The 13,128-nt window shown below is 36.3% G+C and overlaps 2 protein-coding genes and 1 long non-coding RNA gene across 3 annotated transcripts; 2 read left to right on the forward strand and 1 right to left on the reverse strand.

The window, feature by feature from the left end:
- The first annotated feature begins 8,834 nt into the window (after nucleotides 1–8,834).
- LOC113339753 lies at nucleotides 8,835–9,213 on the forward strand. Its single transcript, XR_003355115.1, has 2 exons — nucleotides 8,835–8,959; nucleotides 9,094–9,213. It is a non-coding gene; the product is annotated as an uncharacterized LOC113339753 (long non-coding RNA).
- Nucleotides 9,214–9,780: 567 nt separating this feature from the next.
- Nucleotides 9,781–10,962, forward strand: LOC113339718 (F-box/kelch-repeat protein At3g23880-like). Its single transcript, XM_026584950.1, has one exon. The coding sequence runs from the start codon at nucleotides 9,781–9,783 to the stop codon at nucleotides 10,960–10,962; it is 1,182 nt and encodes a 393-aa protein (XP_026440735.1).
- A 420-nt stretch (nucleotides 10,963–11,382) lies between these two features.
- LOC113339719 (UPF0481 protein At3g47200-like) lies at nucleotides 11,383–12,914 on the reverse strand. Its single transcript, XM_026584951.1, has 3 exons — nucleotides 12,786–12,914; nucleotides 12,106–12,693; nucleotides 11,383–12,026 (listed from the first exon to the last, which is right to left on the reverse strand). The coding sequence occupies exons 1-3, from the start codon at nucleotides 12,912–12,914 to the stop codon at nucleotides 11,913–11,915; spliced, it is 831 nt and encodes a 276-aa protein (XP_026440736.1). The 3' UTR covers nucleotides 11,383–11,912.
- Between the last annotated feature and the right edge of the window lie 214 nt (nucleotides 12,915–13,128).

Here is a 13,128-nt window from a genome sequence, read left to right on the forward strand (position 1 = left end):
AAATAGTCAGGATGTAAACAGTTTCATCCTACCCATTTTCAAATACTTTTTTTTATTTTTAATTTACATCAGGATGCATCCAGTTTCATCCTTACTATTTTTTAAGTTTAAGTCAGGATGGATCTAGTTTCATCCTTCCTATTTTTTTAGTATCCATTTCACCCATACTAATTTTTACTCGTCCATTTGAACCATGTTTTAAAAATATTTGGACAAATGACCCATTTTCCGAAAAATTTACTACTGAAACAATTAAATAAAATGAAATGATGATTTTTGAAAATGAAAAATAAAATTTAATTAATAATTTGTTATTTTTCTGATCGAAGTAACATATATTAGTATTACAACCCACGAGATTCCTGACTCCTAGCTCTTATTAATCCTCATGAATAACATGTGCTGTTATGCTTGCAATTTCGAAATACAATATTTAAAAAGCATGAATGATATATGTTGAAGCAAACTCATCATCATGACCGGCCTGTAACTCTTACAATGGCTTAAGCATAGTCACAGCTCCCAAATGAACATAAACCACCAGTCCTGCACTTGTTGTTACATCTCCCACAATGATTCGTGTCACAGGATAGATTCACACATTTTCCGTCACAACATGCTTGTGAATAGAATCTGCATTTCCTCTTACACGCGCCACAATTATAACGGTCGGATACCAAGTCTACACATTTATTATTACAACAGGTCGATCCAGGACTTCCTCTGGCATGACAAACATAGTTGTTCTTGATACAGTGAGATGCGGCTCTTGGGTTTCGAGGTTCTTGGATTCCTATAGAACCACCTAGCGAAATCCCTGACAGAGGAAGCTTCACTTCTTCCTTGAGGAAACGATTTATGCGTTTGGCTTTCGGAGTACTTGTCCATGATGGTGTTGATTCATTTTCTTGTTCCTGCCCGCTTGATAAAGAATATTTTTTTGATGCAACACTTACTCCTTCACCTTGATGATCATCTCCTACGAATTGATTCACACCTCCTTAACCTTGACAAACAGCCGATGCGACTGTCAGAGCTACGGTGATATCCATGATGATGGCAATAGTAAAGAATGTATATATATTCTTGTTCATTGCAAAGATATATAGAAGAATGGTATTAAAAGAAACAAGAAGAGGATTTGAATTAGCCTAGCTAGGAGGAAGAATATTAAGATCGACGCTGATCTTATTATTATTACTATTCAAGATGTTATGCTAGAGGGGTGGAATGTTGGGAGTTCTGAGTTTTAAAAACTCGGGCAAAGGTTGTATATAAGGTTATGAAATGCTGCCAAAGGTGTGTTTCAATTGATCTATGGTTGACGTTTTGTTTCTGCATGTAAAACATAAAATTCAAGAATACTGTTAATTTAGTAAAGTTGGATCTGATATGCATAGGTCTAGGTCAGATTACCTAGCTCATTAGCCTGTAATTACTACTCTAGGTTTGTCTTGTGTGTGATCGATTTTACTTCAAACACAATGGATCTATCTGTATATAGGTTTAATTAATTGCATTGTCAACTATGTCTGTAAACAAACGTGCGTTATTGAGCACTCGATCAGATGCTTCCCACTATCACAAAATCATCCTGCAAATCTGCAGTTACAGCCATACATGTGGATCTCAATTATATAATAACCCATTCGTTTATTATACATATAGTAGTTTATACAACAGAATCAATAAAAGATCATCCGCAAATTAAGAAATTTCTATATAGTCTATATTGTATTTCATACGTATCCACTCGTCGGATGTGTTATTTATGGCTATCCAGAAATAATCTAATTTACCAACAAAAACAAACAACTTCAGAAGAAATCGTAGCCTGGGCATAAAAACTACAACAAAAATTTTTTTGGGCACTACACGCTTCACTACCAATCATACCAGGAGATACACTAACATTCAACAACACGATAACAAACAAAAGAACATCAACAATATTGGTAGGTTGGTCCACTCCGAATATCAACTGGATTAAGATTAACACAGATGGAGCAGCCAGAGGACATCCGGGATTTGCAGGAGCTGGATTCATCTGTAGAGACTCTGATGCACGAACATTAATAGTTATGGCTCAACCACTAGGAATTACGACAGCACTAACTGCAGAAACATGGGCCTTATTATTGGCTTCAAGAACAACATCGGAGAGACAATGGACTAGAATCCTATTTGAAACAGACTCGGAAAACCTCCTGAGGTTCATCACATCAACTACGTCGCCACCTTGGCACATAGCAGGAATGATCGAAGAAATAAAAATGAGACTTAGGAAAATCCAGCAGGTCGCTATACAACACAACTACAAGGAAAGAAATCAAGCAGCGGACGGATTAGCAAACCATGCAGCGGATGGAAGCCAGGCAGGAAATTTTTCAACCAAAATTTGGGATCAGACAATCCCATCCTTTATCAGTCACATTTTATTTCAAGACTCTGTGGGTACCACATACCCACGACAAGTTGTAAACTAAATTTATTATACTAAATTGTATGCTTCAAAAAAAAAATGTGTTATTTATTTGTCGTCATGTGTTATTTTCTGTTTACTTACTCCATAAAAATATATCAGTAAAGAAAGAGAGCTAAATCGAGATTAGAAATAAATAAGAGTTTATTCGAATCAGAACACTAGTAGTATCATCACCCAGTAGAATAATTTTATTATTGTACTATAGTCAGCTTCCATATAACTCATCAATGTTACCGATCGATGGAATGTATGGTACTATAATGATATCGGCTCCTTCATAATTTATTAATATTGCAGAATGTAGCCAATTAATAATATGATTTCAAGTGATGTTTCTCTGTTGTGGTTAAAAGCTGAACAAAACTCTCTTCCTAGAGCTTCTGGCCCCACAGGGGTATATTTCAGCCAATAGAATCATCCTGATTTTTCACACCACCAAAGTTTCATCTGGTAGCACTCCTAACCAGAATACATATAGTATTAATTAAAGAGACTTTCCACTCAATCAACCGCAATAGCAAACCAGAAAGAAAAAAATACGAGATTATCAGCAGCAACAACAAACCTAAAAAAAACGAGATTATCAGCAGCGATAACAAATCTAAAAAAAACTGCGAGAAAAGATTGTTTATCGATCAACAACGAGAATTTTCAATCACTAATGGTTTGTAGTAGTGGTCGTGGGAGTCGTGTTGCGAATATCAACCCACCGCCATATATATCCAGAGATGAAGAACGATACAACAGATATTTACGTATAAACATACGCAGGAGGAAGAAAAATTCAGAAAGACAGCATTATTACTGTTGAACAAGGTATTTTTGGATTTTTCTTTTATGCATTGTGATGCGGATTACCCAGGGATATCTTAAGATGGCCAATAACTTTGTGTTTGCTTCATACCTAAAAATAAAAACTAAACTTGCGTCTCAATCGTCTATCACAGTTCCCTCTGCCACTGCAATTCTGCCACTACATACGAAACCCTAATCACATATGGTTTACCGCAAAAGTGGCAGGATTTGTATACCGGTGTAAGGGAGACTAAACCCTTTCTTCTACTCCCGTCTTTTATTGCCGCTAAGGTTCTAAGTTCTGATTTGCATGCGATTATATCTCTGCATACTGCAGTTTAATTGCGGGTGATTAAAGTTCTGATTTGGCATTCTTAAGGTTATTTTTTAGGGTCTTGAATCTGAATTCTATAACATGTGTAGATTAAAGTTTCGTTAAATGAAATCCAAGGTTTTGACGGGTTATGTATGTCTATATTTGTTTCTCTTTTGATTTCTCAATCAGCTCATTAATGAATTGCACTTCCTAAGACAGTATAAGAAAAAACTAATGAGTTTTTTTTTGGCTTAGATCAGATGAAAAACATGCAAATCGGAGGGGAGGATCTTTACATGCAAGATACATCATTGGATTAAAGGAAGTGTGCAAAACTGAGCCACATCAACCGTGACCGTATCTGAGGTAAGAAATCCTGGCGTATCAGTGATTCCATTGAATATTTGGAATGTGTTTTTACTATAAAATCTACCGGTTCTTTTGTGAAAAGTCTGTGCCAGATGTTAAGACTTAATGAACTACTGGGGATGGTTACACGATCTCTAGGAAGTTCTGAGATAAAATATGAAACTACCTCTATTTTACTTTAAAGATGGAAATGTCCGAATAGATTTGGTATTACAAATTAGTTTTTATGACTATATATGATTCAAATACATTTGAAGAAAGAAACAAAGGGGTTTTTGATTACTTACACATAAAATAAAGGGGTTTTTGGGACTTGCGTGGATACATGTTCCATTAATATTTGCGACTTGACTAATGAGTTCTTGCAACTTAAACTGAAACAAAAAGGTTGCCTTATAAGAAAAAAAATAATCCATGAAAAGTATCTGAAAGGTGTCTTTATATTTGTATGAGATACTGAGATGTAAGAGACCATTTCTTCTGCTTATACATGATGTTATCTTGAGTAAGGTGAGACACCGACGTTGTTCATAGATGCTGCAGATTGCATCTAAGATAATGAATATTCATCCGATATCTCATTTTCTAAGACCTGGTGCAGTGCTCGGGCTTTTGACTGTAGAGAAAAAGGTACAAATTCAGGTACTTGGGAAAAATTTGAATGGAAATATTAATCAATAGTCCGTTGCAGCAATCTTGGGCGTGTCAATATGGAGTATTATTGGTGATGCTCTATTCTTTTCTTTTTCTTTTTTTTTTGTCGCAGGGATGATCTGCAATTTCAGTTTCCATCTAGGCAGATACTGACAAGGTTTAAAAAAAAGGGTTATCATGAGTCATCGCCACCTCCATGCATTCATAGGCAGAACCTTGGTGGAATCTAAACTAAACAGATTGAACAAGAAGGGCTGATATTAACGAAGGATGATGTAGACTGGTCGCCAGCTGAGATTCAGGGGTTGTACTTCTTAGTATGTGAACCCACATCCGATGCAAATGAATGAGAACGTGATGATCCAGAACTATGAATTGTGAACAACCGAGGGATAATATGTATGCCATATATAAAGTTTAATGTACAATGTTAATTATCACTTCGAAATTAGAAGCGTCCATTGAATCAACATCGCTGAATGCACTACGGGTAACTGGACATGAGGGACGACCTGATACTACACCGGTGTTAGTTATGATTATTTAAAATTTTATGTGTTACTTTAGATATTATCAACTTCACCATTTCATGCTCTTTCTGTACAAGATATCTAGGCCGTGCAGAGCACGGGCGCAACAACTAGTAAGATATATGTCGAATAATATTGCAGAATAAAGAGGTAAAGGCGTATGTACATAAACACTATATAGCATGAATTTCCCACCTTAATTTTTCTTTAGTGGTTGTTATTCAGGCCATTTTTAGGCGGTACCCTTTTCATGTTTGAAGGGGTTCTTGATGAGCCAAATAAATGTTACCGCGACAAAATAATTCCACCTGGTGGTCAAAACCCAAGATCCCCTTGTAACCCAAAAACACCACGGAAATGTTTAGGGGTAAACAGGGAAATTCACATGATCAGCATTCTCTCAACACTGGTCAACGATGGTCCAAAGTCAAGGTATGGGGCAGCCAGAATGCCAGATTAGAATACCCCGCTAGTTAACACCAGACATCTTTGTTATTATTGATAAAAGAAAAAAGACTTCTTTGTTATTTTAAGTTTTAGGCTTGGGTTTAAGTTTTAGGTTAAGGTTTTCTCTATTTTAAAAAATCACTCCATTGATAGCTAGCAATTATTTTTATCAGAGGATGACGATATAATTCATTCATTGTTTCAATGAATTATTTTTCCTAGTAAAATTAACTTCCCTAGTAAAAAAAGAAAAAGCAATCTTTGGTGGCCGTTTTTAGGCGGTACCTTTTCACCAACGAGATGTTTAGGGGTAAGCATAGGGCTGCACACAAACCGCACCGAAACCGCAAACCGCACCGAAACCGCACTAACCGTACCGAAACCGATGATCCAACGGTCGGTCACGGTTTTCATTTTAATAACCGTTAGATTTACGGTTCGGTGAACGGTTCCACCCATAACCGTACACTAACCGTACCGAACAACCGATTAGTATGGACCGTCGATTAGTTTTGATCCTGATTAATACTAGCCGTCTAGATTAAAGCCTCCACCATATATATTCTGGCAACCTTAATCTCTTCGTCATTTTCTCTTCTTCGTTTCTCTTTCTCTTCCTCTACCTCTTCATTTTCTCTTCAGCGTTCACCTGAATCACCTCAGTCACCTCCACCACCAGTAGACAACAGACCACCACCACCTCCATCAAGAGCACCACCACCTCTATGGCTCTATCTAGTAAGTAAATAGGTCACGGGTTTCGATTGATTTGTTTGTTTTTCAATTTCTAGGGTTTTGTTTTTAATTATTCTTCAGTTAGGACTTAGAGTTTCTTTTATCGAAATCGTTTGCTTGTTGTTTTGTGTTTATCAATCAATTTCTTTTGTCAAATCTTATTTTTCTGATTACAGTCATGGGTTTTTTATTTTAGGTTTTGGTTGAGTTAAGGGGAGGAACTCAAGGAAGGAGTCTGAAAGATTTCTTAAGGAAAGAGTCTGATTACAGGTAACCTATCTCTCTTGTTCTGATGTGTTTGGTTTCATTTCGATTTTGTTGAATCAATTGTATATGTATACATGGATCCGTTATTGCTTTGACTAAATTTGTGTGAATATCAATCCGTATTACAGATTTAGATCTTATTTGAATTGGATTGTGTTGAATCTTTGTTTTATCCTTGGGTAGATGTTTTGTTAATTTTGTTTTATTAATACGTATTGAAAAACATGAACTGTGTTGATTTTGTAGTTGTTGATGATAATTTAATAGATTTATGAATAACATAATGAACTTGATTATGTGTTTTGTTAATTCTTTCATCATCTAGCAATTCTGTTTCTATCTGTAGTCTGCTGATTGATAATGAAATCAGAATTTATTGATACAATCTAGGTAGACTTGATAATCATTTTGATTTATGATCTGTGACTGTGTGAAAAAGGGTTTAATTTTTTCTTAAGATTTTGCTTGTGTAATTTTTTGTGTTTAAAGATAAAGATGTATCTAAAGTTTCTAAACATACTCTATAAGGTCTGTTCATACTTGACATTTCAAATCAAACTGATGAGTTTATTAGGTAGGCTTCTGATTTGTGTTTCTTTTTGAATTTGGGTATAACTCCATTAAACCCTTACTAGGGGAGTTTCTAGCTTTAAGTGGAGTGTATCTTAGGAGTTTGGATAACTGTTTAGGTTTATTTAAAGCCTACCCTGTGGCACAACTTTATTTTTGTTTTCAAGTTTTACATAGAAAATTCCTTAGAGCATATGAACTGCTTTATTTAGTTCATATGCTCTAAGGGTTTAATTTTTGCTTAAGATTTTGCTTGTGTAATAAAAGTGATAGCAAATGACTATCACTTTTATTCTCTCCTATTACATCCAAGGTTCGTTTTTGGTTCATTCTTCTAGTTGACATCTATCTATAATCTTAAGCAGTGACACATGACCAGCATAGAACTGTTTTGTTTGCTTTTAATTAAAATTGAGTTAGATGGCAGGCAATGTCACTCACATGAAGTGCAGTTTCATTATCAAGTTCAGAATCAGAACTAACTTGCTTGTTTTAAGAAATATGTGTGCTTGTATTAAGAAGATGGTTTTCCTCGATGTGAAGACCAGGTGGAATACTACGTATCTGATGCTTGAAGCTTCCATTCCATATGAAAAGGTATTTAAGAGGTTAGAAAGGGAGGACAAGATCTTTCGTTCTAAGTATATTTTCAAAGAATCTGAAAGTGAAGCTTTACCTAATACCGATGATGATACTGTTGTAATTGATAATGAAGATTATTATCTTAGTTCATCTAGTGAATATGAATGTGAGGTAGATGTATCTAGAAAGAATAATATTAAGAAAAAGAACAAGCCCCGTCATCATGCTCCCTATGCTGCAGACTGGTCATATGCTAGGTGTCTTGTTAAGTGTTTAAAAATCTTCTTTGATGTTACTATTAAGTTCTCGGCTTCAGTTCAGGTTACTTCACATGAATTTCTATGGCAGTTGGCATTGATCCATGAACAGTTGGTTCGTCTTAGAGCTATAGGAAACCGAGATCCTCATATTTCTAGGATGGCAGAAATAATGTTTCGGAAGTATAACGCATATTGGGGGGATTATGAAGATATGAACTCTGTTATGTATTTCGCTAAGTTGCTTGATCCTCGGGAGAAAGAATCTGGTTTGAAATTTGATCTGGAATGTTTGTATGAGCAGATGATTTCAGGGTTACAACTGTTTTGAAGGCTGTGAAACAAGATATGGGAAGACTTTATGATGAGTACACCAGCATGTATTCAAATGCCAATGCAGAGGAAGGTGAAATCATTACTTACTATTGATCATGATTAGTTCATTACTTAATATTGCTTATCTACTTTTTATCATTACTTACTATTGATTTTTCTGATGTCTTAGGTATTGGGTCAACAACTGCTGCTGGTGTTGATGACATGGTTGTTTCTGTGCAAGAAGAGAACATTGAGGATATGCTTGAATCAAGGAAGAAAAGGCGAAGAATGGATGTTCATAGTACTCATCCAAAGTCAGAACTTGAAAGGTATTTGCTTGATGACTGTGAAGCGTCTACCAGGGAGTTTGATATTCTGGCATGGTGGCAGGCTAATAGTACCAAGTACAAGGTGGTATCACTTATGGCGAAGGATATTTTGGCAATACCAGTGTCTTCTGTTGCATCAGAATCTGCATTCAGTACCGGAAAGCGCATTCTTACCCCATGGAGAAGCTCGCTATCTACCAGGACAGTTGAAGCACTTCTCTGTACGCAAAGCTGGTTGCAGAAACCTATCTCTCTTGATTTTCTGTGTGACTATGTACCAGATGACAATTCCAACATTGAAGATGGTAATAGAATCTCTTCTCTTTTGACTTGAAATTTGAATGAGTGTTATCTTCTTTTATCTGTTAGTTTTTATACCTTTTATCATTGGAATTCATTGAATATATTTGAATATTTCTTTTTTGCATTCTTGTTGCAGACATTTTGGGAAAGGATGAAGATTAAGGGGATGATTGGCTTGAGAGATGGATGGACTGCAATCTTTTACTGGTCTGCTACTTGAGAAATGAAGATCAAATGGATGACTCTTTTTCTTTTACTGGAAACTCTTTATGCTACTTTCTTTTTAACTTTGGTTTCATCAGAATTTTTGGTTAATCTTTAGACTTAAGACTTTGGTCAATTTGTTTGTGAACTTCAACTCTGTTTTTATTCTCTAGACTATGATTATCTTGTCAAGACTTAAGTATGGAATGTAGACATGTAGGATCAGTTTATTAGAAATTCAGAGTATTTGTGTACAGGTGCAGGGTATAGGTGAAAACCGAACCGAACCGAACTGTAACCGAATAGTATCGGTGCGGTTAAAAACCGAACCGAATACTAAAAAGTTCGGCTGCAGTTTTAATTGTATTAACCGCACCGAACACAGTTAGGTGAACGGTTTTAGCTATAACCGCACCGAACCGTGTGCAGGCCTAGGTAAGCAGGTCAACTCATAGGGTCGTTGTATGTAGTCAACAACGGTCAATGGGAGTCCAAAGTCAATGTAATGGGTGCTGCAAAATTATCCGGCTCAATAGACTACTTAATACCAGACTTCTTTATTATTTTTAGTTTTAGGTTTAGGTTTAGGTTTTCTCTATTCACCATTATCACTCCATTGATGGCGAGCAAAACTGGCTACCAAACTGTTTGCATGCCAGAAGATATAATCTTTGAGATTTTGGTAAGGCTACCTGTGAAATCTTTGTTGCGATTCAAGTCTGTTCGTAAATCATGGTATGCAATAATCAAAACTTCTGATTTCATCCGTCGCCATCGTGTGAATATGGAGAATTCTAATAACACCAATCTAGGCACCTTTGTCTTTGAGTACTTAGATCATAGACTTGCATATTATTGTTCTGACATTGATATGGCGGCCACCGGACTTCGTCAATTCCTTATTGTTTCTGGTGAAAACAGCCTTAACGGGCATGACAATCTAGGACTAGGAATCATACCTTGTTTAGCAAATTCTTCTGTATCCATGGCAGATTTAACCTTCGCAGGTTCTTGTCATGGAGTACTTTGTTTTTATCATCAAGATGTTAGGAAGGGCATTGTTCTTTGCAACCCTACTACAAGGCACAGTAAACTTCTCGGGAAACCTTTAGGGCGAAGATCTGGGACATGTTTTGTTGCCTTTGGTTTTGATGCCATAACCAGTGATTACAAGGTGCTATGTGTTAAGTTTTTTGTCGATGCGCCTTATTATATTTCTCCGGAAATTCAAGTATACAAACGAAGTACTAATTCTTGGAAGCGGATAAATTCAAATTTCATTAGTGCACAATCTTGTTCACTTGATGGGAGCAAACAAGGCAGATACTTGAATGGTAATTACTACTGCATAGGTAAGCAAGAATACCAAACAATTGTTTCATTTGATTTTAACAAAGAGGTGTTCAGACCAATACCAGTTCCCAGTGATGATTGTGATACTTGGTCGACTGATGTGATCCAACTAGATTCAATAAGAGATAAACTTGTTTGCATTAAGGAATCAAATCGTTGTAGGGGACCAACTTGTGTAAAGACATTTAAAGTATGGGTGTTGAATGATTTCATTGCCAACGACAAGAACTGTTCCTGGACTATGCTTCATAAATTTAGCACTGCCAATGAATATGACCGTTGGGTGCCAATGGCGATTTCCAGGAATAAACAGTTTAGTTTTATTTCTGTATTTAACGATACGAAACTGTACAATTTTGTTACTGGTGAAATCGAGGATTGGAGTTTCGGTGAAGGCATAAAGTTGACAAAAACTGATGTGTACAAGGAAAGCCTTATTTCAGTCTGACGCATATGGTTCAACAGCAGTACCTGATAATATATTTCTGAGGCAAGTAACATAGACATGTAGTATATTTCTCTGTTCTTAAAATTCCTAGTTTTAGGCTGTTCATCATATTTTGCATTATTTATTTTTTCTTTGTTTAGAACAAAGTTTTGAATAATCGGTTTTTTACAATGGATTCAACAGTGGATAAGCACAAGTTAACAAGAGAAACTATTAGTAGTAACCTGATAAATACTTTAATGAGATTCTGAGAATACCATGAAAATGTCAGTACTAGGACTTTTCAATATTGATTTGTGCAAAATATCCAAATGTACAGTGCACTTTGTTAACCAGAAAATAAAACAAGAATGCATAAACTTAATCGTTCTTAATTACCCTGACTTGTAGGAGATGATTGTATAGCAGGTTTGAGCCATGGTTAGTGCCATGAGAAAAGCTGCTGCCACTAGCGAGATAATAGTCCATGGATTACTAAAGTAATTCTCGTACAGGTTTGAAATCCAAATCCTACACATTCTCCAAACGACAACAGTTCCTTGTTTGCAGTACTCGTTCATATCATTAAGAGCTACAATAGGTTCAGAATCGACATTGAACATCCCAATGTCTTTGGTGAAGACTTGAATCGACTTAAGAACAGCTTGTTGGTCTAGTGGACCAACTATGATCCCTTGGTATCTAAGCAACATAACATCCTTCACCGATTTGACAAGAGTTTTGATAAGGTAAATGAAAGAATGAAATTTCAAATCTTTGCTCACCCAAACCTCGAATGCTCTCATGTTGAGAAATGGGTTTTGGTGGTCATCGTGAATCATGACGGGAGGAAGAAGGAGGACTGCTTGTTTGTAGTCGAACCTGATATTCTTGTAGCCGCTGACCTTTTTGAATCGGATACCGAATTGGTAGTAAAGCTCGGATGCTGAGTATCCAGTAGGCAATTTTAGTCATATCTCCAAATCTGGTGCCTCAAGTACCCTCTCCGCGTAACGATCTAGAATGTGACGTCGTGGACCTTCATTGTGGCACAACATCATATGAGATATTGTCTCATGGGCATCCTGCATTCATATGTACAAGAACATTATAATTTAGACGTCTTTCATCCTCCCATTTTCTATTGAGTCAATCGGTCCTTACCTCTTGTGGGCGTGCAACAGACAACAACGTGGTAAGAACAAGATATGGCAATTGGTTCTCCACTGTGAGCAAGTCTTTGATGGTAGAATCATAGTTGACTGTTTTCCCATGAAAGCTAAACATGGGATCACTACGAGCGTAATCGTCAATAGAAACCTTGGTTCCAACAGCCAAGAATTCCAGAAGGAAGCATCCATCAACTATCATGAGCTCAACGAATTTTTGGTCATCATGGATCCATTCCTGGTCTAGTTGCGCGTACGACAACTTAAGTTCATCAACAACTTTCATTAACTCGGTAATATATGTTTGGAGGGGAACGCCCGATCTCTTGACAAAGTGAACCAGGGCTCTTTTTTTGTGAACTTCCATGGGCATCAAGTGTGGTTTGCCATTGTGGTACGGACCTATTGAAACCACTTGTGGCTCATAAGCTTTCACATTTACCATTTTGAGTGATGAAGGTAACTTGAATATGGGTTGTTGCTTCTCTTGTATTATAACTTCTAACTCTTTGTATGGATCTTCTTCTTCTAAGTTGATGTCTAATATTGATGACCATGTCTCTTCTTCTTCTTCTTCCACCACCTAAATTCAATTATAAATTTACCTCATCAAAACTTACATGATAATTGAGGATAGAGAAATCAGAGAAAGGAAAACATAAAAAATAATAATACCTTTCTTTGTTGTTCTTGTTGGAGTTTAGGATTAGATTTTTTCTCTTTTTGCAAATCAGAGAACCTCTGCTTGTTTAGTAAAGGCTCCTTCTTTCTGCTGCTACCAAATCTTCTTACAGAAAAACCCATTCTAGAATTTAGAGAAATATCAACAGAATGAAATATGTGTACAGCTTGGCCACCAATAAATTAAATGGAGGAATGAATGTTTTTTCCTTTGTAGGCTTGTAGCTAAGGCATGCGCAGTTAAGAGGAATAAGACAATTAGTTACCGACATACCTTATCCGTTGACATAGGCATTCCCACACTAATTTCGCAGACGATATCGCCAAAAAAAAAAGA

This window comes from Papaver somniferum, unplaced genomic scaffold (genome assembly GCF_003573695.1).
Source record: "Papaver somniferum cultivar HN1 unplaced genomic scaffold, ASM357369v1 unplaced-scaffold_21, whole genome shotgun sequence".
In the NCBI taxonomy this organism is placed as follows: Eukaryota; Viridiplantae; Streptophyta; class Magnoliopsida; order Ranunculales; family Papaveraceae; genus Papaver; species Papaver somniferum.